The sequence below is a fragment of the Scyliorhinus canicula genome, chromosome 13 (genome assembly GCF_902713615.1).
Source record: "Scyliorhinus canicula chromosome 13, sScyCan1.1, whole genome shotgun sequence".
Taxonomy (NCBI): Eukaryota; Metazoa; Chordata; class Chondrichthyes; order Carcharhiniformes; family Scyliorhinidae; genus Scyliorhinus; species Scyliorhinus canicula.
This window is the reverse complement of record NC_052158.1, coordinates 103,731,787-103,756,842: the sequence shown is the minus strand read 5'-3', so window position 1 is coordinate 103,756,842 and position 25,056 is coordinate 103,731,787. Positions and strand designations below refer to the sequence as shown.

General features: G+C 44.1%; 1 protein-coding gene across 2 annotated transcripts in view; it reads right to left on the bottom strand.

The window, feature by feature from the left end:
• Window positions 1–23,396, bottom strand: part of slc33a1 (solute carrier family 33 member 1) — a 47,105-nt gene extending 23,709 nt beyond the window's left edge. The window contains exons 1-3 of one of the 2 annotated variants that reach the window (XM_038815755.1): window positions 23,286–23,396; window positions 22,849–23,071; window positions 14,503–15,307 (exon numbers count right to left, since the gene is read on the bottom strand). In XM_038815755.1, coding sequence (XP_038671683.1) covers window positions 14,503–15,253 — 751 coding nt within the window. In that variant the 5' untranslated portion in view covers window positions 15,254–15,307; window positions 22,849–23,071; window positions 23,286–23,396. Of the gene's footprint in view, window positions 1–14,502; window positions 15,308–22,605; window positions 22,742–22,848; window positions 23,072–23,285 lie in introns of those variants that run through there. The other variant, XM_038815756.1, reaches the window with a different exon arrangement.
• Window positions 23,397–25,056: the final 1,660 nt, after the last annotated feature.

Below are 25,056 nucleotides of genomic sequence, written 5' to 3'. Positions count from 1 at the left end.
TCCAAATGCAGCTCCAGTAAACATGGTTGAGTTTCTTGGAAGTGATGCTTGTTCACAGTCCCAAGTTCCATATGCGTATAGCAGGGTGGGCGGGACAATAATAATAATCTTTATTGTCACACGTAGGCTTACATTAACGCTGCAATGAAGTTACTGTGAAAAGCCCAGTCCCAAATTCCAGTAACTGTTCAGATATATGGAGGGAGAATTCAGAATTTCCAAATTACCCAACAGCACCTCTTTCGGGACTTGTGGGAGGAAACTGGAGCAACCGGAGGAAACCCACGCAGACACAGGGAGAACGCGAGGCCTCCGCACAGACAGTGACCCAAGCTGGGAATCGAAAGTGGGACCCTGGCACTGTGAACGCTCTATAGCCTTTTAGTTTGGCAGGCAGATTTGCTCCTCTTTGTCCCCTGACTGATGATCAAAGTCTGCCAAATGTCAACTTGGTTTGACAATTCTTACACTTATCTCGTCATCAACAGAAACAGTTCAAAAGTGTCGCTGCAGAGATGAGTGAACTTATCTAATGCTGGCAGTTTCTGGTCATGGATTGAAACCTTTGGCTTGAGATAGGTCTTTCCTCGAGTAGGTTGGTATGTTAATTCCTGGTTAATTTGCTGTCAGTCTAGATTCAATAAAATCTGAGATGGATTTGCAGGTATCATATCATTTAATAATAACTAACTTGCAAGGTTGACTCAATCCATAGAGCCACAGGACACACATACTGTCTTCTGCAGCTCACAGGATAAAGAGACTCTCAAACAAAAGAACTCTGGAGATATACGTCAAATTACATCAAGATTCGCATACAAACTTCCCATTGGTCATTTTACACACCTCCTGACCTGGTCAATTATCCTAATTGGCTCTCTTTATCCTGGGCACATTTTTAGCCCAGCATCCTTTTCACTATTCTCCACGAGGCTACCATCCCCCGAGCCATGCTTTGCTCTCCTGTTTGTTCTCTGTCTGTGAACATATTACCCTCAAGGTCCTACTGTCCCTCATATTCGTTTGCTCACTTCCTCAGGTACATCAATTTTCTTCCTTCTGATTGTACGGTGAGTTATTGCATATGTACGGTGAGTTATTGCATATAATTTAGTACAGGCTTGTTCTCCAACCCATGTCTCGTCCCACATGTTGGAACCAACAGCTCGTGCACGGTACTGGTAAACAGGAATCGCGAAGATCTTTGCCTGGAGTCTCAGATTGTGCAGCTTCCTGTCCATGCGATATTCAATATCAATGCCAGGACCACCATCATGGATGGCATCGGAGAACATGGTGGAGAAAGACATGCTGAAGAGGGTTGGTACTGGCATACCCGCCCTCTATTAGGGACTGGAAATGGGTCAGACGACTCACCATAATCCAGGGCACCCATGAGCATGCAATCAGGAATCTGTTTAACTATTTTGATGAATTTCTCAGGGAAACTGAATTTCTCCATTACCAATGATGCAAAGTACTCCTTTCGTTCCACAATGATGCAAAGTTCTCCTTTAGTTCCACTGACATGCTTGCTGTTGCCTCCAATCGATCTTCATTTTGATCCCTGCTTAGATCAAGGACCTTGATCAGTCTTTTAAATGTTAATATGCCTCTAGATGATCTTCGGATTCTTTTTCGAGTTAGCTGTCAATCTATTCTTGGACTGTCTTGTTCCACATGTTAATTTAGTTATCTCCTCTGTACACAAATTCAGCCTAATTCTCCCTTGGGATATCAAGCTGACATTTTTCATACACTCCTCTTTTCTGAACCTTTCGTTCTTCAACTTTGTCATCCAGAGAGCTCTGGTTCTGGTTGTCCTTTCTTTTCCCATTATTGGAACGTACCCAGACTGTACCCGAATCAGCTGCTGTTTAAAGGCTACCCATTTCTCCCTTGTTACCGGCCAGTCTGACTCCAGAGCGGACCCCTAATACTGCTTTCTAAAATTAGTCCACTTCCAGTTAATTTTTTTAAATTCTAGATTGTTCCTTGTCCTTCTCAATAACTGATCTAAACCTTCCCAAGATGCTTCCCAATTATCACATTCTCCATTGAAACAACTTCACCCCAAGGAGCCTCCTTCACCTGAATACTGGAACAGTTACAATTCCCCATTATCACTGTATAGTTCTTGCACCATACTAATTTATTTTTAAATCTGCTTATCTATTTTCTCCTCACTATCTGATGACTTATAGAATGCACCAACTAATCTAATAGTTTATTTATTGTTTTTTTTAACTCCAAAAAGAGATTCTTTGATCTCTCAAGGACATTCTCTTTTTTGAACAATAAACATCCTCTGTAGATCTAGCACAGAGAGCTGCTGTTCAAACGTCCTACTTTGTCTTAAGAGACACACTCACATTATGGCAGCTGAACATTTCTACTCATCATTCTTATACACTCAGAAATGCAAGACTACAATTTTAGGCAGTTTATACTGTGGACTCAGCACAAAGTGAATGGAGATTTCCCACCTTTTTGTTACTTAGGATCCTTAACTGTCCTTGAATAAAATTTCCTCTATTTCAACTAAGCCATCTGCTTCAAATCCAAGCGTAAACAGTGAGTCATTTATCAAAGAAGAAAGAGGACATGAGATAGTGAAAGATAACAACACTGCTGCAGAAAAGACAAGGGATAGAAAAAATGAAAATAAGAAACAGGAAGAAAGTGCAGCAACAAAAGTAAACAAGTGGGATGTGACAGAGGAGCTGCAAATGGAGACAGTTTAGATTGGGATAGGACTAAGCACTTAAACATGTAGGTTTGAACATTTTCAGATGATAGTTGGAGAGAGGAGGGGGTGGTGTGGCAGTTACTGAAGGAATCTCAGCGCACTGGAGTGCGGATGCTGTTAGGTGTTGCAACAAAAATCCATACAGATGCAGTTCAGAAATATAAATGGAAATGGCACAATTTTCAGTGTGAACTAGAGGCATTTGAAAAATGGAGAAAAAGTTTTACATGTGCAGAATACTTTAGCAATACATTCCAGACTGATGTGAAAATAGGTTAACAATGAAAAAGTGATCACAACATTGTCCTTTTCTATTACTATATTGAATTGATCAATGCAAAACTTAGTGGAGTATAAAAGTTAAATACTGCAGACCTGAAATAAAAACAGAACGTGCTGGAAAAACACAGCAAGTCTGGCAGCATCTGTGGCGAAACAGTTAACATTTTGAGTCCAATACGACTCCCCTTTGGAATTCTTCAGTTCACGGTTCACATCCTAGGGGTTAACGGTGACCAAAAACTGAATGGGTGAGCCATACATTGTGGCTACAGGAGTAGGTCAAAGGCTAGGAATCCTGTGAGTAACTCACCTCCTGACTCCCCAAAGCCTCACCCACAAGGCACATGTCAGGAGTGCGATGGAATACTGTATTCTCCACTTGGCTGGATGAGTGCAGCTTCAACAACACTGGAGATGCTTGACACCATCCACATTCACTCCCTCCACCACCAATGCACAGTTGCAGCAGTGTGTACCATCTACAAGGCACACTTCAGGAATTCACCAAGGTTCCTTTGACAGCACCTTCCAAACCCACGACCACTACCATCTCAAAGAACAAGGAAACAGACATATGGGAACACCCATCACCTGGAGGTTCTCCTCCCAGCTACTCACATCTGACTTGGAAATGTATCGCAGTTCCTTCACTGTTGCTGGGTCAAAATCCTGGAACTCCTTCCCAAAGGCACTGTGGGTATACCTACACCACATAGACTGCAGCGGTTCAAGAAAGCAGTTCACCACCACCTTCGCAATGTGTAATAAATGCTGGCCTAGCCAGCCCGCCCACACCCATGAATGAATAAAAACAAACTAAGCAACAAAATTATTTAACAGGTCACAGTGGGGTATCTGCTAATTGGAGACAGATAAAAAGTGAAAGGGGATTCAATGTATAGAGTTTAATGGATAAACTTCATTTCAATAATGCCAAATTCAGGGTCTCCACTCCAGTTTGCCAACCTATTAGCTGATTCCTTTGTTACTAAAGGCAGCACGGTAGCATGGTGGTTAGCATAAATGCTTCACAGCTCCAGGGTCCCAGGTTCGATTCCCGGCTGGGTCACTGTCTGTGCGGAGTCTGCACGTCCTCCCAGTGTGTGGGTTTCCTCCGGGTGCTCTGGTTTCCTCCCACAGTCCAAAGATGTGTGGGTTAGGTGGATTGGCCATGCTAAATTGCCCGTAGTGTCCTAAAAAGTAAGGTTGGGGGGGGGGGGGGGGGGGGCTGTTCTGTGGTGTACTATTCTATGTTCTAAAGCATCAAATCAAGACTTCCCTCCGATGCAGCAAAGGAGTTTCTGCATTAGCTCTGGGCACAACTTAAATTAGTAATAATAATCTTTATTATTGTCACAAGTAGGCTGATGTTAACACTGCAATGAAGTTACTGTGAAAATCCCCTAGTCGCCACATTCAGGCAACTGTTTGGGTACACAGAGGGTGCGGTATTGTGTGAAGCAAATAATGGCATGATGGGAAAACAGATTCTGCAGGAAACATTAACCATTTCAACAGACAGTTGGTCTTTTCTGAATTGACAAACGAAGAAATACATCTCAGAGAACAGCTAATGCCTCTAAGATTAATCAGTGCAAATTGACTTAAATGGAATAACACAGATAAAGTTTTCGAAGGAGAATGAAAAATGTTTGTTCAAAATTTGTCCCCAAGGACAAGGGCTGAATCCAAGAGAGAGAAAGAGAGACAGAGGAAGAGATTGAAGGAGAGAGAGAGAGAGAGCCAGCGACAGAGACAGGAACTGTTAGAGAGAGCGAAAGAGAGCGAGTCAGGGGGAGGCAGAGATGGAGAGGTAGGCAGATAAAGAGAAAGAGCAACAAGAGTTCCAAAGACAGACAGAGTTATGTAGAGAGGGAGAGAGATAGATAAGAGAGAGGGAAAGAATTCATATTTCATTTTTCAGACTTTGACTTTAAAAATTATGTTTCAAGCTGTGATGATTTGAAAGAGGTAAAGAGATATCGATGCCAACATGGTCTTTGTTATTACTTGAAACCTTCGCGATAAAAGGTTCCCATTAACTTTGGAAGGCGGGTGACACAGAATCTTTGCAGTGTCACCTTCGAGCTGTTAATTGGTTTGCATGGAGCGCGATTACTCCGTGATTTAAATTATAATCTCCTGCAGATGCGGATAACTCTGCTTAATAACACATAAACAGGGCAAAAAGCGTGCGGACCCTGACATAAAACATCACACACGTAATTTCCTTAATCAATTGTTAAAATTGTAATCGGAAGGACCATCTGGCATCAGACAAAGGGTGCAATGGGTAAAACTTTAGATACAACTTTTTTAAATGGCAGCGTACTGCAAACGCTGTGTGAACAACTAAAGACCTATCAACAGTAATAGAAGCTCAACAAGTGATTTGGGAAAATAATAGGGCGTCAACTGCTATAAAGTTAATTGCTCTATGGAGGGAATACTGTCCAAAATTGAAGGATGCCTCCTTGTTAGCCAGCTGGCAGGATAAAGAATTAAAATTGGGTATAGAATTGACAGATCTTGAAAACGGAATGCGCATTTTTCATTTCATTTTTCATATGGAAAAGAACCAAAACACTCCATTAGTTTTTGTTCAGGAATATCTGAGGATAACAAATCTCCCAAAATGAAAAAAAGGGGAGCGAAGTCATTACAAGATTACGGTTAGGAACTTAACAATGGATTCTTGTCTAAAATAATTTCAGATCGTTTCAGGCTGTCCAGATAGACTCAGCGGTGGTTCAGTTCATTTGAAATAAAAAGAAATAATAAACATCCAGTAATGTCTCTTTCCAAAAAACTGGTTAAATAGCAAATATTGAAAATTGACTGAAATATGTCCCACTCATAGCCTTCTCGCAGTAAAGATGTACAACAACTAACGACACCTGACCTTATTAGGCAGACAGACACTGTAAATTCGGAGCGGTAATACATCGCATTGATAATGGAATGTTTATAGAACTGTCTCAAATACGAGGTCACCAGCTGCAAGATTTAATAACTTCTGAGCCTGCGTCTGATTGCTCTGTGTTCTATGCTGGCAGCTAACGTTAACCCTGAGTACCACTGTTTAAAAAAAGTAAAAATCTAAAAACTGCAGGAGGTCTTACAAAAGATTATTGACACTTGGGCACAGCTATTAAAACACCCGATAGAGTCCAACTGAGAGAGTATAGTGACCCAAGCCTTGATAACGGCATTACCATATCACCTATCCCGCAGGCCCAGCTTCGAAACTTTCCCCTATTCACTACTCCACAGTGGTGGTCGATTGATTTTGATCCCTCACACTTTTCACCTCCCTTAGATATTCCCAATCCACATGTCACTCTTTGCTACGATCATACAGTATGCTCGCCCGATTTGGAGAGCATTTACCAAGACAAAAAAAGGGTCTGCCTTTCTTGTCGATTTACCCCACAGCCTATGGCATCAGTCGAGACTTATGTCACCCCACGTGACCCTTTCTATCAACGAAGGTTACAGTGCCAAGTCCTTGGGATTTCTGGCAGCGGCACTAAGAGGACAAGCTGATCCTTTCCTTAATGATAGTCAAACCCTACCCGCAGGCACGTTAGAATATTTTAAACGCCCATTTGTCCTCATTGGCACACTGCACCATCATCATTCAACCCAATCTACGACTTCTGAACTACCTGCAGATTTATGGGCAGCCTCCAAACACGAAGTTGGTCTCACTAATGTCCCTCCCGTTGTTATTAGAATCAAACCTGATATGCCCTTGCCCTCAATTTCACAGTATCCTTTGCGGCCCGAGGCTGAAAAAGGAGTCTCGGTCATGATTCAATCATTCCTTCAACAGGGAATTTTGATACCATGCCAATCGCCCTGTAACACCCCGATTCTTCCAGTTCCTAAGATAGGTAGACCATCCGAATGGCGTTTGGTCACTCCCAGTTAGCGACATTAGCACCTCCTGGTGGCTCCACCATCATTCAATATGTTGATGACTTACTCCTTGCCAGCCCTGATTTCATCGCTAACCAGCGTGACACCTTTTACCTGCTCATCCGTCTCCATTCATGGGGATATGTGATCCCGCCCGCTAAAGTTCATAAAGGTCAACGACAAGTCAAATTTTTGGATGTCCTAATAAGTGCTACTGATCGCTCCCTTACTCAGGAACGCATTATTCCTATACTGCAGACCCCATTTCCTACATCGCCCAAGCAGGTGCGAGCCTTTTTAGGATTAGTGAACTTTTGCAGACAATGGATTCCGAGTTACTGTGCATACTAAAGAATTAACTCCGTACTCCTCTCAAAATGCTCCTCTTAAGTTTGAACTACCTGATTCAGCAAAGTAATCTTTTATTACTCTGAAAAACGCCATGGCTACCGCCCCAGCGCTAGGACGACCTATGTATGACGGACCTTTCAGCTGTACGTTAATAGAACAGTACAGCACAGAACAGGCCCTTCGGCCCTCGATATTGTGCCGAGCAATGATCACCCTACTTAAACCCACGTAACCCATATACCCGTAACCCAACAATCCCCCCATTAACCTTACACTACGGGCAATTTAGCATGGCCAATCCACCTAACCCGCACATCTTTGGACTGTGGGAGGAAACCGGAGCACCCGGAGGAAACTCACGCACACACGGGAGGACGTGCAGACTCCGCACAGACAGTGACCCAGCCGGGAATCGAAACTGGGACCCTGGAGCTGTGAAGCATTGATGCTAACCACCATGCTACCGTGAGGCCCCTGTTCTTGATAATGTTCTTGATAAATGCGCCACTGGTGTTCTTACACAAGAACACGGTGACCGGCGTCGCCCGGTCGCCTACTATTCTACGAAATTAGATCCTGTCTAACCAGCCTCCAATCTAACCCTTCACCAACCAGTACAAGTGTATATTTCACACTCTATCGTGGCTCTCCTAACGTCTCAGCAAACCCAGCATCTGACTCAAGCGCGATTGAACGCTATGAGGTTTCACTATTGCAAAACCCTTACCTCTCTTTTCATTATTGTTCAACCTTAAATCCTGCTGTGTTCCTCGAACAGCCCCCCGATAACCTTGAAGACCCACCACACGATTGTTTGCTTCGGAATCACTTCCTTACCGCACCTCGCCCGGATTTAACAGACAGGCCTATTGATAATCCAGATCTAATTTTTTATGTTGATGGCAGTTCTTCCATTTCCCCATTTGGCGTCCCACAGTCGGGATATGCCGTGGTAACCGACACTGACGTGCAGGAAGCAGCAGCCTTCCAGACCCCCGTCTCTGCACAAAAAGCCGAACTATTCGCCCTTACTCAAGCATGTATTTTGGCCACAGACAAAAGTACTAATGTTTACACTGACTCTAGGTATGCCTTTGGCGTGACCCATGATTTTGGCCGCCTCTGGCAACAGCAAAGTTTTCGATTCAAAATGCTCTTTGGGTTAAAAATCTCCTCGATGCTATTCAGCTACCCCGTCAATTGGCAGTTATTAAATGCGTTGCGCACACGAAGGGTGGCACTCCTGTTCAATTAGGAAATGCCCGTGCTGCTAAAACTGCAGCTTCATCAACCTCTTTAATTGTTCCCAGTGGGGCTAATCAGGCTTTAAACCAGGTACCTGCATTACGGACGACGGGCATGCCAGAGATAGCTGAAGTTCAAAATTTACAGAGGGACGCCTCTGATTCTGAGCGAACACTATGGAAGTCAATGAGGTGTTCGCACTCCTTGACACGAGACCTCTGGCTGACTCCAGTTGGTCAAGTTTGTATTCCGAATTCTTTATTGCCGTTACTTGTTAATTATTTGATTTCTTGTACCCATCTTGGCAAGGAGGGAGTGGTACAGCTACTCCTAAAAACTTGGTGGCACCCAGATTTGAATACAGCAGCGCAAACGAGGCTGGATCGATGCGTCATTTGCATGAAACATAATAAGAGTAAAGGTCTTCCGGGAACCACCCCCTTGCCAGATGATCCTTTTGCTTGTATACAGCTTGATTTTATTGAATTGCCAAAAGCACAGTGTTATAAATATTGTTTAGTAATAATCGATGTGTTTAGTAAATGGATTGAAGCCTTCCCCACCACTAATTGTACGGCACATACAGTAGTGAAGTTGTTGTTAACGGAAGTCATTCCTCGTTTTGGGGTACCCAAAATGGTGAGCTCAGACAATGGACCACATTTTGTAGCTCGGATCAATACTGAATTGTGCAAAGCCCTTGTAATTAAACAGCAACTGCACTGCGCGTATCACCCGCAGGCAGCAGGAATTCTGGAAAGAGCCAACGGGACTTTAAAAGAAAAATTATCTAAATTAACTGAAGAAACTGGGTTAAATTGGCTAAAAGTATAACCCTTGGCACTGTTTCACATGCGAGTGACTCCCCATTCGCGGACCGGACTGTCAGCTGCAGAGATAGTCTATGGTCGGCCAATGAGGACTCCCTGGGATGCCCATGAAAAACCCCTAGAGGGAGTAGACCTCCATTTGATGGGGGAACAAATGCAGAACTATTTGAATCAATTAACACTTTCTTTGAAGTTTCTTCACTCACAGGTAAAACAGGCACATCTCCCAGTAACGACAGGGACAGCCGTCCCTCGATATCCAGTGGTCAAACCCGGAGACCACGTGTTGGTAAAAAACTGGGACAGAAAGAAACTAGGACAACGCTGGACCGGACCATTCCTCGTACTACTGACGACGCCAACTTCGGTCAAACTTGAAGGACGTTCAAGTTGGATACATCTATCCGATTGCAAGAAGATAGTCTCCAACCCAGACGAGAACACAGGATGAAGATCTTAAGTATAATTTTTGGACTTTCTGGACTACTTAGCCTTAATGGCCACTCGGTAGTAAAAAAATGAACTAAACGAGACCTGCTTTCCAATACCTATTTACATATGTCATATCTTTACGCCGAAAAATTGAATATTAGCAAGTGTTGGGTTTGTACCCATATCCCCATCCATTCAAGGGAAGAAATACCTCTCCAATCCCTCCCCTTTCATACCGCAGAAACAGTTGAATGGATTTTACGACAAAATCAAACAGGCATCAGGGGAGATAGGGGGGGGATATGAAAATATGGAGATCTGCTGGCTATGACATGACTAAATTTTCAGCTTCGTATCAACCTACCTATAATCATGCCTTAACTCCACCCTCCCTCTCTGTCCACTCGTATAATGTTCAAGGTTCCATATGTTTTAATAAATCAGGGAAAGGAAAGTTAATGGGGCAAAGTAGATGCAACGTACCAATACAATCCCCTGGATGACATCAGCTGATGATTTTACAGCCTACAATGGAACCTATTTCATATGCGGCACTAAAGCATATCCATGGCTCCCCATTGATTGGACAGGATCCTGCTTTTTGGGATATGTCATACCCCAAATGCATCACTGACCCACCCTTAAGCACTCCCCTCGCGAGCAAAAAGAACAATTTCTAAAATGGAACAATTCCTTATGATGGCCTTTCCCTTATTCTTCTGTACTATCGCAGACTTGGGACGGACTCAGTAGTTTGTACTTGACTGCTTTCAGACTTCAATTCTCAGCCATTACTGCTAGCAGTCAGTTCTAATTCGTAAATAAAGTTCCGTTTTGCTTACCTAATGAATGCGGTTTGAATTTCTCTATCACAGTCAAGAAGAGGGGAAAATATTGAATACGACAAGGGAGAATTCAGAATGTCCAATTCACGCAACAAGCGCGTCTTTACGGACTTGTGGGAGGAAACCAGAGCACCCGGAGGAAAGCCATGCAGACACAGGAAGAAAGTACAGACTTTTCACAGACAGTAACCCAAGCGGGAATGAAACCTGGGAACCTGGGGCTGTGAAGCAACAGTACATAAAGGGAAATACGAAATATAGCTAGCAGATGGCATGAAAGCAAATAGAGCATACAGAAGTATTGAAAATTAACAGTTGAGCTGTTTGGAAATGAAGAAGCGAGTCTCATTGTGGAATGTGAAGATATTACAGGAAATACATTAATTATTTTGCATCAGTTTTTACAAACGGATTGTGGAAATGAGAATATAGGTGTATTAAAAGATGACATTGAACAATTGTGCAGATTGCCCTAACATATGGTCATTGAAAGTTGTATCGGACAAATTTAATACAATTTTAGTCAGTGATGGGATCATTAATTTAAAATCAACAATGAACACATTGAGATATTTCTTCACAGTTGTTGGATCAAGGAATGTTTTAGTGGTAGAGTCTGAGACCACTACACATATTTTAAGGGTAAATTGGAACAAGATTTGAAGCAGTGGAAGATATTGGACAACAGCAAAACCACAGAGCAGTGGGATTGGTTTTAGATTATGCTAGCAGTAAAATGGACAAATGTCTTATTCTGAATTTTAAACTCCTTTGCTTCTATGATTCAAATCCCAGGTTCCAGGATGGAAGTACAAATGTGAGAGATGTTTATTGTAACAAAAACAAAATGTTGTCAGTTCTGTTTTAAAATGTTTTTTTAAAAAATAATCATACATTTAGTTGAAGTTACAATCTGCTCACTTAGACAAAAGTGGCTGGAGATCCTTTGTGAAAGCAACATAAATGGGCGGCATGAGGCGCAGTGGTTAGCTCTGGGACTGCGGCGCTGAGAACCCAGGTTCGAATCCCGGCCCTGGGTCACTATCCTTGTGGAGTTTGCACATTCTCCCCATGTCTGCGTGGGTTTCACCCCCACAACCCAAAGATGTGCAGGTTAGGTGGACTGGCCGAGTTAAATTGCCCCTTAATTGGGAAAAATAAAAAAATAAAATTGGGTGCTCTAAATTTGAAAGAAAAAGTGAAAGCAACATAAAATACTAACACATTAATAACTGGTTCCAAAATTGTTAGAGCTGATATCTAGCAGGGCAATTCTAGTTCAATATTCAAATACAGACATAAGCAGATAATACAGATTGGAGCATAAGCAGACGGGAAAGGGATGCAGGAAAATGCTCGGTGTGAGGGAAATAGTCAAGCACATATTAATCACTGGAACGTTCTCAGTGGGGTTGGAGCAGGAAGGAGCAATATACTGACATACCGCACAACACCCAAGGAGAGAGACTGTCCAGAATAGGAGGCAATCACTGTCCATGCTGCAATGACAGTGGCCGACGACAAAATGGTGTGAAATTCATGACAAGAAATCATGTACAAGTTATGATGCAAAGCTTCAAGTCACTGCAGTGCAAGGGGTTGGAAAAGTGTAGCACTTTTTAAATCATCTGTGGTGAAATGCAATACCTCTGCGCCACTTCAAATGGTTGGAATTGTAAAGTGCCAGTTACAGCTCACAATAAAACCAATATTCTTTGATTCAAGTGGCTCAAGATCATTGGCAATTGAACTTTTACTCTTGCACTGAGATTTCAGCAACTAAATTACATTCAAGCAGAATCTCATTTACAACAGTTTAATGCACATATAAAAACTGTGAAAGTGGGAGGGGCAAAGAGAAAAAGACAGCTACTGTGTAGATACAATGCAATTGACTCCTGTTACATGCAGTATCCAGTCAAATTGAAAGAGGGTTTTGAATAAAGTCATATTCTCCACGAATTCAGATAATTTTAGGAATTATGCATTAAATAAAAATTGTTAACCAAGCAAAATTATATCCTAGTCCTCCATTAATGAAAAATTGACTAGAGAGGTCATAGCAACCTTGCTTGAACAAACAAATGCACAAACACAGAAGAGATTTTTTGAATAACAAAAAGAACATGCTGTATTTGCAATGAAGGACTACAATTTCCTCCAGAATTATTATGTGAAGCAAATCCACACATTCAAGGGAATCGCTGAGCAGCAATGCAATAGACAGGACACAGGAGAACGTTGATAAAAGAAGCTTTGAAAATTCACTTGAAACAAAGTGAAGTATGTTTTTCTGGATTCAGATTCTGAAGCCACTTCTATATCATGCTGGTGCTGCCAACTCCCAACATTATCAGACGTAAAAACAGTTTACCTTGTGTGAATAATACCTTAGTATCCCTCATAAAACAAGTTTCCTCCCAATACAGTATTTGCAGAGAGGAAGCTGAAATCTAATTATGGGAACATTAAATGAGAATAATGACTGAAGTTATAGATACCTTATTCAATAACTGATAGCAAACTAGGACTGGACCAGCTAGAATATTACAAGAAGAAGAAGAAGAAGAAGAAGAAATGGTGGCACAAAGAGGGCACTCAAGCACTTAGTCCACCTGGAAATTTGCTTCAATATTAACCAGAGAGCCCACTCCAAGAACAAGTACCTGCTGGCCATCTACATCTGAGACAAGAACTTCACCATGGTTACTAACTGCGAGATCGAACTGGAGAGCTGATACCAGGTGCTGCATAACAGGGGCAAGGTGCCCAAGGAGCTGGGGGGCAGAGAACTGGACATCAAAGTTCCCACTTCAGTAACCACGATCACTGGTTAAGACAAGTTGAAAGACTCCTAGGAGCAGCTGGAGTTGCGATTGGAGGAGCAGCTAGTGCAAGATTCCCTTTCTACCACCCATGGTTGCTCCTCAAATCAAAGCTTATGTAATTGGAGGAACAGCAAAAGTGAGACAGGGAGAATCCATGATTGGATGATCTGGAACAGCAAGCATGGGAGAGACAGAATCTATGATTGAAGGACCAGCTCTGTCTCTCCTTGTTCCTCCTCCAATCACAATTCTGCAATCAGTTCCTGCTATCGCTGAATGACAGCTGGTATTTCTTTCTCATCCCTGGTCAATGTCAGCAGACCAGTAGCGACACTCTCTGAAGATGTGACATGTCAGATTAGAAATACAGAGAAAGTATACAAAAATTGATAGAGAAGCTGGCGTTCATGGGTTAAGAGCTGAAGCAGATGAAAATTTTAAAACAAACTGGGGATGTAATACTCAATAAGTAGAAGGGTGATGGATTTGATGGCTATTCATTCAAATAGGCTGTGGGATTGGAAATGGACTGAAACTTGTTTAGTAGCAGAATTTTAAATGTGGACCATTACAGAAGCACAGACAGAAATTTTGTAAAGCTGACTTTAGATGCGTACAGCCAAAAGGAATACTAACTTTAACAAGGCAGAGTTACACCCTACTTTTTCTCTTCCAAAATACATATCAGTAAAACACTAACAAACCTTTAGTCCTCATATTGTGATCCTTTAATAACTGCTGCCAACCTAAGTTTTTACATTGAAACCCCATACAGATTAATTGGACAGGAATTTTAAAACTGTAAAGGCCACTAACAGTGCCCCCTAAAACCAAAACTGGCACTGCAGGTAAATATGTTTTTTGTAAAATGGATCTTGTTAAAAATAAAACCTGACATAGTTTTCAATGCATTTTAAACTGAAATATTGCAACATTCTTTGCCTTTTGCTCAAGTGTGTTGCAAAGAAATTCAAGAATGAAAGCTGAACAGTTTTAAAATAACATCTTCTGTACTTTACCTGATAGAGTGATGATTCCAGTTGGTTGAGATTGAGAACGTAGATAAGTGTTGCAGAACTCTGCTGATTCCAATGCCAAGAAGAGTACATTACCAAGAAAATACCCTGCTGTCTGTCCAACTGAATTACAAGTAGAAGCAAGTCCTACATTTTCTTTGGATAACATAGTTAATGCCCAGCCATCCACGGCTATATCCTGGGTAGCAGCCAGAAACCCAAATATGAAAAACACAACTGTGAGTTTAACAATATTGGGGCTAGTGTGTTCATCGCTTTTCAGTAGTGCATCCACTTCAAATGATAGACAAAGCATAAAAATCCCCAAAAAATACTGAGTTGGCACCAACCAAGATTTTCTCCGCCCAAAGTTGGGAAAATAAGCAGCATCCACTAAGGGTGCCCACAGCAGTTTTAAACTGAAAGGCCAAAACACAAAGCTATAAATAGCTTGGTCGGAATAACTAACATTTTTGCTTTGCAGAATAAGTGGGATACTCCCAGCCAAACCAAGTGGAATTCCCTGCAATATGTAGAGGAATAACAGCAATAAACTGTTATTAAAATCATTTTTAAGGACTATTTTATGTTCAGATTCTGATAATCCACTGTTATAGTCTTCTAATAGGTTTTTGCTTTCATCTATTTCCAAATTGGTCTCATGGTTCCATACATCATTTTGCATGCGCCAAACTTCAATGGGATTTTGAATACGTTGTCTGCTACGTTCTTTGGGTATGTCTGATGACGGCATGTCAGATCTGAATACCAGGGCTCAGTTCTTCAATCAACACGTCACATTGGGAACCTAAAACCAAAAATAGTGAAACAAAATTACATTTTAAACATTTTCAGACAAAAACTTGACTGTAACGAGCAGGCAGGTGCTTCTAGAAACACTTTTATATTGATCAAAAATAATTATACATGTTAAATAGCAATTTCCATTTTAGTTAACAATCTGCGAAATGATGTACAGGATACACCGCGCAATTGCTGTTTTTCTCGATAGGACTTTGAACAGGCCTCTAACCATAGGAAAGCACTTTAGCTGCATCTGTGTAGCATTTTTATTACCATGTTATCCGAATGAAAGCTCTATTCCAGAAACTGTATTTGCTGAATTTCATGCCATTTGTTTGAAATTGAAATGCACAGGAAACCACTAATTATCAGAACTTATTTTACTTAGAATTCTCAATAACCAGGAGGGATCAACTATCAACAATATTGAACCCATTTCCATTGGAACTGCTTTTGAACCCATGTTTCAAGAAGAGAAAAGAGAACAAAGTTATAGAACATTGGTACTTATTTAAATTCATTCACACATATTGTTGGTCTATCAGGACTTGCTCAGATAGACAAGTGTGGACAGTAGTATGTGATCATGATTTCTTTGTTGATGGTTAAAATAAATTGTATAAAATGTAAGCCATTGCTGTTATTTACTTGTACAATTTCAACATGTCCCAACTCCTATACTAAGTATTCTGACCAATAAAACCTAGCATGCTGAATGCCTTCTTCACCACCCTGACCACCCGTGACTCCACCTTCAAGGAGCTACGAATCTGTATTCCTAGATCTCTTTGTTCTGCAACTCTCCCCAACTCCCTACCATTAACTGAATAGGTCCTGCCCTGATTTGATCTACCAAAATGCATCATCTCACATTTATCCAAATCAAACTCCATCGGCCCAATGACCCAATTGGTCAAGATCCTATTGCAATCTTATATAATTTCTTCACTATCCATTATGCCACCAATCTCGGTGTTATCTGCAAACTTACTAACCAAATGGACCCAGCACCGATACCTGAGGCACACCACTGGTCACAGGCCTTCAGTTTGAAAAACAACCCTCAACAGTCACCCTTTGATTTTGGTCACCAAGACAGTTTTGTATCCAATTGGCTACCTTGCCCTGGACTCCGTGAGATTTAAGCTTTTACAACAACCTACCATGCAGTACCTTGTCAAAGGCCTTGCAACAGTCCATGTACACAACATCGACCGCACTGCCCTCGTCTACCTTCTTGGTTACCCCTTCAAAAAAACTCAGGCAGGGGCTCCGAGCTATGGACAGCCTGGTAAAATGTTTCAAAAACCACCTTGACCTTGAGTGGGACGGAAACCAGACTGCCACTAGAGTCCCTTATCTGCACAATCTGTTGTTGTCCTTACCTGGTCTGGCCTACATACGACTCAAGATCGACCCACAGCACTGTGGTTGACTCTGAAATGTCCTCAGGGATGGGCAATAAATGCTGACCCAGTCAACGAGGCCTACAATCCATGAATATTTTTTTTTTTAAATGTGGGGCATGGTCTGAAATTATGCCAAGTAACCCGCCCTCTCCACCAAAGGGAGGACACACCCATCTACCACAAAAAAATCAATACACGAGTATACCTGGTAGACATCGGAGAAAAAAGAAAAATATTTATCACCCGGGTGTAAAAATGCCACGGATCTGTCCCATTCCACCTGCTCCATCAAAACAAAAAAAATGCCATACTCACCCCTGATAGAGTTAGGGATTTGGGTATGGATGGACCCATTCTGGGATGCAAAAAACAGTTTAAGGCACCCTCTAAGATTAGTTGCTGCGAGTTGAAATCAGGGATGGAGGCTAGCAGCTTGTTAATAAATCCCATATTGTCCCAGTTTGGAGCGTAGACATTAACCAGGACCACCGAAGTGGCCGCCAAAGACCCATAAACAATAACATGTCTACCACTAGGGTCAGCCAAGATCTTAGCATCAGAAAATGTACCATTTTGTTGATTAGAATTGACGCGTCATAGGCCCTACCATCAAAGCCCAAATGAGAAACCTGTCTCATCAGCCCTTCCGCAACCTTGTCTGGTCTCTGGCCCGCAAAGGAGTCTCATGCAGAAACACAAATCAGCATTAAAACTTAACCTTTTGAGTGGTCCATTCAACCCCTGACATTCCAGGTGCCAAATGGATTGGGGGCCTCCCACCCCCATTCCCCTCCCTGATCCAGGGTCACCCATTTCCACCAAGAGGGATTATCTAACAGCTACATCGAAAGTACAACAACTAGGCCCACCCAAGACGCCCACCAAGCCTACTAGCAAGACTAAATAAAGAAAAAGCTGCAGCCGCAATCAGCAAGCTACCCCTGCCCCTCCCCCCCAACCACCCTTCTCAAATATCACACACACACGAGAAACAGTAAGGCAAACAAAAACCACTAAAACCTACTAATAAACCTAACCCCAAACAGAACATTAATCAAAACAAAACAAATATAAACAGCTGCAGTCCTTCCTCCCCCACCCCAGTTAGCTAACTATTCAGCTAGCAGGGCGGCTCCCGCAGAGTGTAGAAAAATGCTAACAGAAAAAGGACACATTATAAAAAACCCTTAAAATATAATACTCCAACAGACAGCTATATATTTTCACAACAGTTATAACAACTAGAGCAAATAATAAATCCCTCATTCAAGTCCAACTTGCGAAATATTCAACTCAAACAAGAACAAAGAAATACAAACATGAAAAAGAAATGAAAATCGCTTATTGCCACGAGTAGGCTTCAATGAAGTTACTGTGAAAAGCCCCTAGTCGCCACATTCCGGCGCCTGTCCGGGGAGGCTGGTACGGGAATTGAACCGTGCTGTTGGCCTGCCTCGGTCTGCTTTAAAAGCCAGCGATTTAGTCCAGTGTGCTAAACCAGCCCCTATGACGCGTCAATTCTAATCAACAAAATGGTACATTTTCTGATGCTAAGATCTTGGCTGACCCTAGTGGTAGACATGCTATTGTTTGTGGGTCTTTGGCGGCCACTTCGGTGGTCCTGGTTAATGTCTACACTCCAAACTGGGACAATCAGCATTCAAACTTAACCTTTTGACTGGTCCATTCAACCCCTGACATTCCAGGTACCAAATGGATTGGGGGCCTCCCACCCCCATTCCCCCTCCCAAACATGAACAAGGAACACCAACAACTCCCCAAATCCACATGCCCACTCTCAAAAAAGCCTCAAAGTCATCCATAAACTTCACTCAGCCCAAGCATTTTACAAAAGAAACCACCTCCTCTGACACATCAAAAAAGTCTTTCCTCTCAAAAGGTCACTCTTACTGGTGCAGGTTCACCACCCCAAATCAGACTCCACTTTTATACAAGGCAGCTTTGGCCTTCAACACCCGCTTCTTTGCCAGCTGCGGTCCCACATCCCGAAACAGCCTGGTGTGGCCTTCCCATTTCCATTTGTAGTTGCAATGCCTATCTCAGGACCCGCTCTTTTTCTTGGAAGCTGAAAAACGTTGCAATTATTGTTCTTGGTGGTTTATTGGGATGGGGGTGCTGTCAGGCGGGCTCACTCTAGCTCAAGAAGGGATGAGAGATCACCCCCCCCCCCCCACCATCTTCACAAAATACTCTGTGGGAATTGGGCTTTCCATCCCATATGGCACATACACAATATGACATTTTGCCTCCTTGAACAACATTTTTCCTCCTTGAATAATTCACTAAATCTTTCACTTTGGCCTTCTGCATTTATTCGCATCAGCCATCCGAGCCATCCCCGCCTCCAGAGCGGCAATCTGGCTGCTCTGCCTCGAAAAAGACACTGCCATGCCTTATATCGCTGCGCCAAGTGCTTTTACCATTTTGTTGGCCTTCTCCAACGTTAACCGAATGGGAACCAGTGCATCTTCCATAGCCTACACCCCCCCCCCCCCCCCCCCCCCCCCCCGACTCTACCTGTCATTGCTTCTCAAATTCCGCTGCCAAGGTGCCATTAAGTATCTTGGCCGTTAATAGAGCGGCCGGAGTCACAGAAGCCACCTCCGCCATTTTCTCCACTGGTGAACCCAGAGAAGCCTCCAATTCAGTAGATGGACTTCTGCTTTCAGGCTTTCCCCCGGTCTTCCTGGGTATTTCCCCTATGTAGGCACATCCATTAAAAATGTGGGTTTTTAAACAAAAATACCTTTCTGGGCAGAAGGGCTAAAAGAACGGTACCCAAGCGGGAGCCCCCTTGTGCATGTCTTGCCCCGACATAATGCCACCGGAAGTCCAGTGAATTCTTTTTCAGATTGTAAGGAAGTGTGTGATCATGTCCTCAGGGACACGGCCCTTTTTGATGTGTGAACGATTCAAATTTAGATACACAGAGTATAATTCCAAGGTTTGCAGAGGACACTAACTCAAACTTAACAAATATGAAGAAAATAGTAACAGATTTCAGGAGACCATGGACAGACTAGTGAAACAGCAGATGCATGGTAGACAAACGTTAATGCAGAGAAGTGTGAAGTATTTTGTTCGGAATAAAAATTTTAAAAGATGCACAGAAGCAGAGAGACGGGAGAAGGGTGTGGGTTATATACGCAGGTTTTTGAAAGTGGAAGTTGTAACGGTTGTTAAAATAGCTTCTTGGCTATAGAGTGCAAAACCAGGAAAGTTATGCCCATTGTTTACCAGTTGAGTCCCAGCTAGCAAACTGCAGTATCACCAGAGAAGAAAACACCAGCTATAACTTTTTTTTTGAAAAATATTTTTATTCTCCATTTTCACATTTTCTTCAGAATTTACTCCCCACCAACAAACAGTACACGGTAACGAATACAATGTCAACAACAACAACAATCCCATCCTCCAACCACCCCCTATATAACGGCCCAACTGACAATATAAGCATCAAATAAAAACTAAACCTCCCGAGGAAAAAAGAAAAAGGTATCAAGAATCGCCCCTGGCCACCGTTGATACATAGTCCACCCCCATAACCACCCCCTCCCAATATTCAATGCCATCCAATCCCACAAAGAGTATCGTGAATGGCACCCATGAATTGTAGACACGCCCCCCACCCCCTCCCAGACTCCTCCTCTCCACTTCCTCTTGTAAACTCCTCCCGACAACCTCGGTTCCTTTCCCAACTTTTCACCCCGGCTAGACTCACCAGAACTTGTTCTGCCAGGCTCCGATGGCCACAGCCCCTCCCCCCACCTTACTCCCATTCACTGGCCAGCTTAAACCGGCCAGTGGTGGAGGCTCCCGCCCGGGTCTCCTTCCCCCTTGCCCGGTCCCAGGAAAACCAAAAAATCCCCTTTAGCACACAACCCCAGCATACACACCCGAGCCCCAAAGATCCATCATTGCAAATGAAAATCCCAACTCTTCCCTTGTCCAAATATACAGCGTTGACTCATTTGGTACATACAACAACACAGTAAAAAAATAAATTTACACGAGGCTACATCGGTACACGATCCACTCTCAGTCCCATTTCTCAATTCTGCCACAGTCCTTTTGCCTTCGCAAACTCCTCTGCCGCTTCCACCCGTCCCAAAATAAAAGTCCTTGGATTTGTAGGTCACCCTCAACTTAGCTGGATATACTATGCCACACTTCACCTTGCTGATGTACAGTGCCTTCTTCACCCGGCTGAAGACAGCCCGCCTCATCGCCAGCTCCAGCCCACTGCGCCACCCGCTTCTGCTTTGCCCAGCACTTTATCCTTCACGCTATACCTACGGAAACACACAGTTACTACTCTTGGCGGCTCACTCGCCTTTGGTACAAGCCTCCACGACCAATGAGCCAGATCTAGTTTGATTCGAGAGGGATCGTCCCCCTCCCCCAATAGCTCTGCCAATCGTGGCAAAATACTCCGTCGGCCTCGGGCTTTCCACCCCTTCGGGCAGACCCACGATCCTCAGATTCAGCCGCCTGGATCTGTTTTCCAGGTCTTCCAATTTGGTTCGCAGATCCTTGTTGGTCTCTGTCACCTTCCGCAACTCCTTCCCCATCAAGGGGAGTTGATCACTGTGCTGCGATAATACCTCTTCCACTTCCGTCACCTTGCTCCCGCACCTCCGCTGCTGCGCTTGATACCGCCACCCTCACTGGGGCAATCGCCTCCTCCACCAGCACTTTCAATACCACCCCCATCTCCTTCTTCATCGCTTCCATGTGCTTTGTGAACTGTTTTTCAAGTTTCACAACCATCACTTTGGTCATTTCTTCTGCTGTGAACGATGCGGCCTCCCCTGGTGCTCCAGCCTCCGCTTTCCTTGCAGTGCCTGCGATGACTTTTCCACTCACCGGCGGACTTTCATTAATCCCCATTTTCACAGCCGTTTTTTTCCCCCAAGCTTGGACATTTCTCCTCCCGGTGCCTTCTTACAGCTTTTTCAGCCTCCGTTGCCCTTGGGACCGGGCATTAAAACCCTAAAATTTCTATTCCCGAGCGGGAGCCCTCCAGCCACCAGCTACAACTTTAAACTGCTTCAGTGCTGAAAGCAAGACCCTTGGTTTCTGTAGCCAAACTAGCCAGTAAACTACAAACCTGAAACTTGGTTTATCTTTTTTAAAAAACTAATTTGTCAAACGTTTCCTCTTCCACTCTGTAATATTGTGTATTGTGTGTTTGCCTGATTGTGTATTTTCTTTTCATGTACGGAATGATCTGTTGGACACGTGACAGTAAACCAATCCAGTGTGTTTGCATGTGTAAACATGTGCGTGTTTGAGGAAGTCAGGATGTACCTTTCAATATTTTTACCTGGATGATTTTAGAATAAAATTAGCCCCTTACTTTATTCAACTCTAGAAAATCTGTCCTACTGATCACAGCACATAAAACCGTTAAATACAGGTTGAATTGACAAACGTAATCCCTACAAAACCTGTTTGGTGAGGCAGCCCTTCCCACTCCTCCTCTCATGGTCGTTAACAACAGAGACAAACTCAATGCAACTGCAATTTAATCTCAAGGGTCAGACCCTCTAACCCATGTGATTCGAACATTTAAAGGTCTAAAATCAAGGATTAAGTTAGAGCTGTTATTCATGGCCACCAGGAAAATATTAAACATTACACTTTGCAGCAAGCGGTTTTTAACAGTGAGTTACAGAAGTGCAGTGACTAAGGGAAATACCATACAACAGGCCACTCCCGGACCGTGTATGTAACCCTTTCCTGATGCAAGGTTAAACAATTTCTTCTTGTGCAACCGCAATTAAGTCTAATATTATCCTTCCTGGCGATAGATACTCTGATTTAATGCCCAGGTTTCACTTATTGGTGGAATAAAGCAGCGCAGCCTGACCTGCCTCCCGAGGAAGAGCCTGCTTCCGGCGGCGGTTTAACTGCCGTTAACATCCTCCCGTTTCATACAAGTAGCGGACAAAGCCGCCCCCCCGCCCGTGTGAAGCCAAAGCCAGGCCTGATCACCAAAGAATGTTCCTCAGTCGGCCGCGGCCCACCATCTCCACCCCGCCAGACTAGGCTGAGCACTCGACCATCAATCACTCCAAGGCCCCGGTTAACCGGCATCTCCAAACACACTCACCTTCCACCGCTGCTCGGTCCCTGACGCCGGTTTTCTGATCGCAGCTGCTGGCTCCTCCCTCCCTTGGCCGACTGGTGACGTGTTCGCTTCGGATGGGTTTACAGTCCCAGAACCGGAATCTCCTCTCCTCGTCTAACCTGCTGGAGGCAGCAGCACCTCAATCTCCTCTCCTCGTCTAACCTGCTGGAGGCAGCAGCACCTCAATCTCCTCTCCTCGTCTAACCTGCTGGACATGATGTGGAGATGCCGGCGTTGGACTGGGGTGAGCACAGTAAGAAGTCTTACAACACCAGGTTAAAGTCCAACAGGTTTGTTTCAAACACGAGCTTTCGGAGCACGGCTCCTTCTTCACCTGAAGAAGGAGCCGTGCTCCGAAAGCTCGTGTTTGAAACAAACCTGTTGGACTTTAACCTGGTGTTGTAAGACTTCTTACTAACCTGCTGGAGGCAGCAACACCTCAATCTCCTCTCCTCATCTAACCTGTGTGGTGAATGTGTAACCACTATAATTCACACTGTACATTACTGTGCCCCTGTGGGCTCCATCTGTGAGCCGTTGCGCGGCTCTGCCCACAGGGGGAGATGAGGAGCATGTACAGGGTCAGGAAGTATAAGTGCTGCAATCCTGCGAGTCCACCCTCAATTTAGCACAGTCGCAGGCAGGCTCAGTTGTAAGCCGATTAAAGCCACAGTTTACTCCAACTCGTGTCGTTGAGTGAACTGATGGTCGCATCAAATTAATCGACTTAAAGAACTATTATGGAATCAGCCCTCAAACCTGACCGACTGGAACTCGATCCACTGGCCCGCAGAGGCAAAGGAAATTATTTTGCATTGGCTTCGGTGCTTCAAGGCCTACCTGGCTGCGTCGACGACCTCCTTGTTACAGATGAACAGAAACTAAGTCTTCTCCACGCATGGGTGAGCCATCGTATCTCTACTCAACTTGATGAAACTGACTCTTATACTGGGACCTGTACGTGCAGCCCGTGAATGAAGCCTACGCATGACACATCTTCACAACTCGCCGCCAGAGCTCTGGGGAGTCGCTAGAAGACTATCTGCGTGACCTTAAAGCCCTAGCACACGACTGTAATGTCCAGGCCATGACAGCCTCCCAGCACAGCCGTCCGAGACGTGTATGTTGCAGGGATTCGATCAAATTATGTGCGGCAGCGTCTTCTTGAGAAAGGGGCCCAGGACCCGAAGGACACGGTTCCAAAGCCTAACTGCATTCCCGGTCGATCACGCAACCTCATCGTGGACCCCCGACCAAAGGCTGCCCCAGGCCTGCGCCGCGCGCAGGGGCCGCTCCAGCACCGCCGACCACGCCACCGACTACCCGCAGCTCAGTGCAGTCACCTTGGACCAGTCGCGGCAAAAGCACCTCAAGAGCTCCATGATGTCCATCCGGATCAACGGATACGAGACACCGTGCCTGTTCGATTCCGGGAGCACTGAGAGCTTTTTCACCCAGATCTGGTAAGGCGCTGCTCGCTCCCAATATTCCTGACACAGCAAACAATCTCCCTCGCCTCGGAGTCGCACTCAGTCCAAGTACAGGGGCGCATTACTGCGACTCTGACAATGGTGCTATGTCTTTTCGTCCGACGTCACTTCGTCCAACGTCACTTCGTCCACGTCTTTTTGTCCGTACGTCTTTTTGTCCAACGTCTTTTTGTCCAATTACAAATAAACTCCGTAGAAAACCAGGTACAATATCTTCAATGATAGATTCACAGAACTAATAATTTATTATGAGAATTTTATTGATAAAATGCAAGTAAAATACAGTTGAAAAATGTATTTTTAAAAATCTAAAAGTTTTCGCTGGCGGGGAGGGTGCAGTCAATCAAAATGACGGTCCTCCCAAGGTTCTTGTTTTTATTTCAGTGCTTGCCCATCTTCCTCCCTAGGGCCTTCTTCAAAAAGGTGACGAGTAGCATCATGAGCTACGTGTGGGCGCATGGCACCCCAAGGGTGAGGAGAGTCTTTTTGGAGCGGAGTAGGGACAGTGGAGGGCTGGCACTGCCCAATCTCTCGGGGTACTACTGGGCGGCAAATGTGTCAATGGTGCGCAAGTGGATGATGGAAGGGGAGGGGGCAGCTTGGAAACGAATGGAGAGGGCGTCCTGTGGCAACACAAGCCTGGGGGCCCTAGTAACGGCACCATGGCCGCTCCCCCCCACGAGGTACACCACGAGCCCGG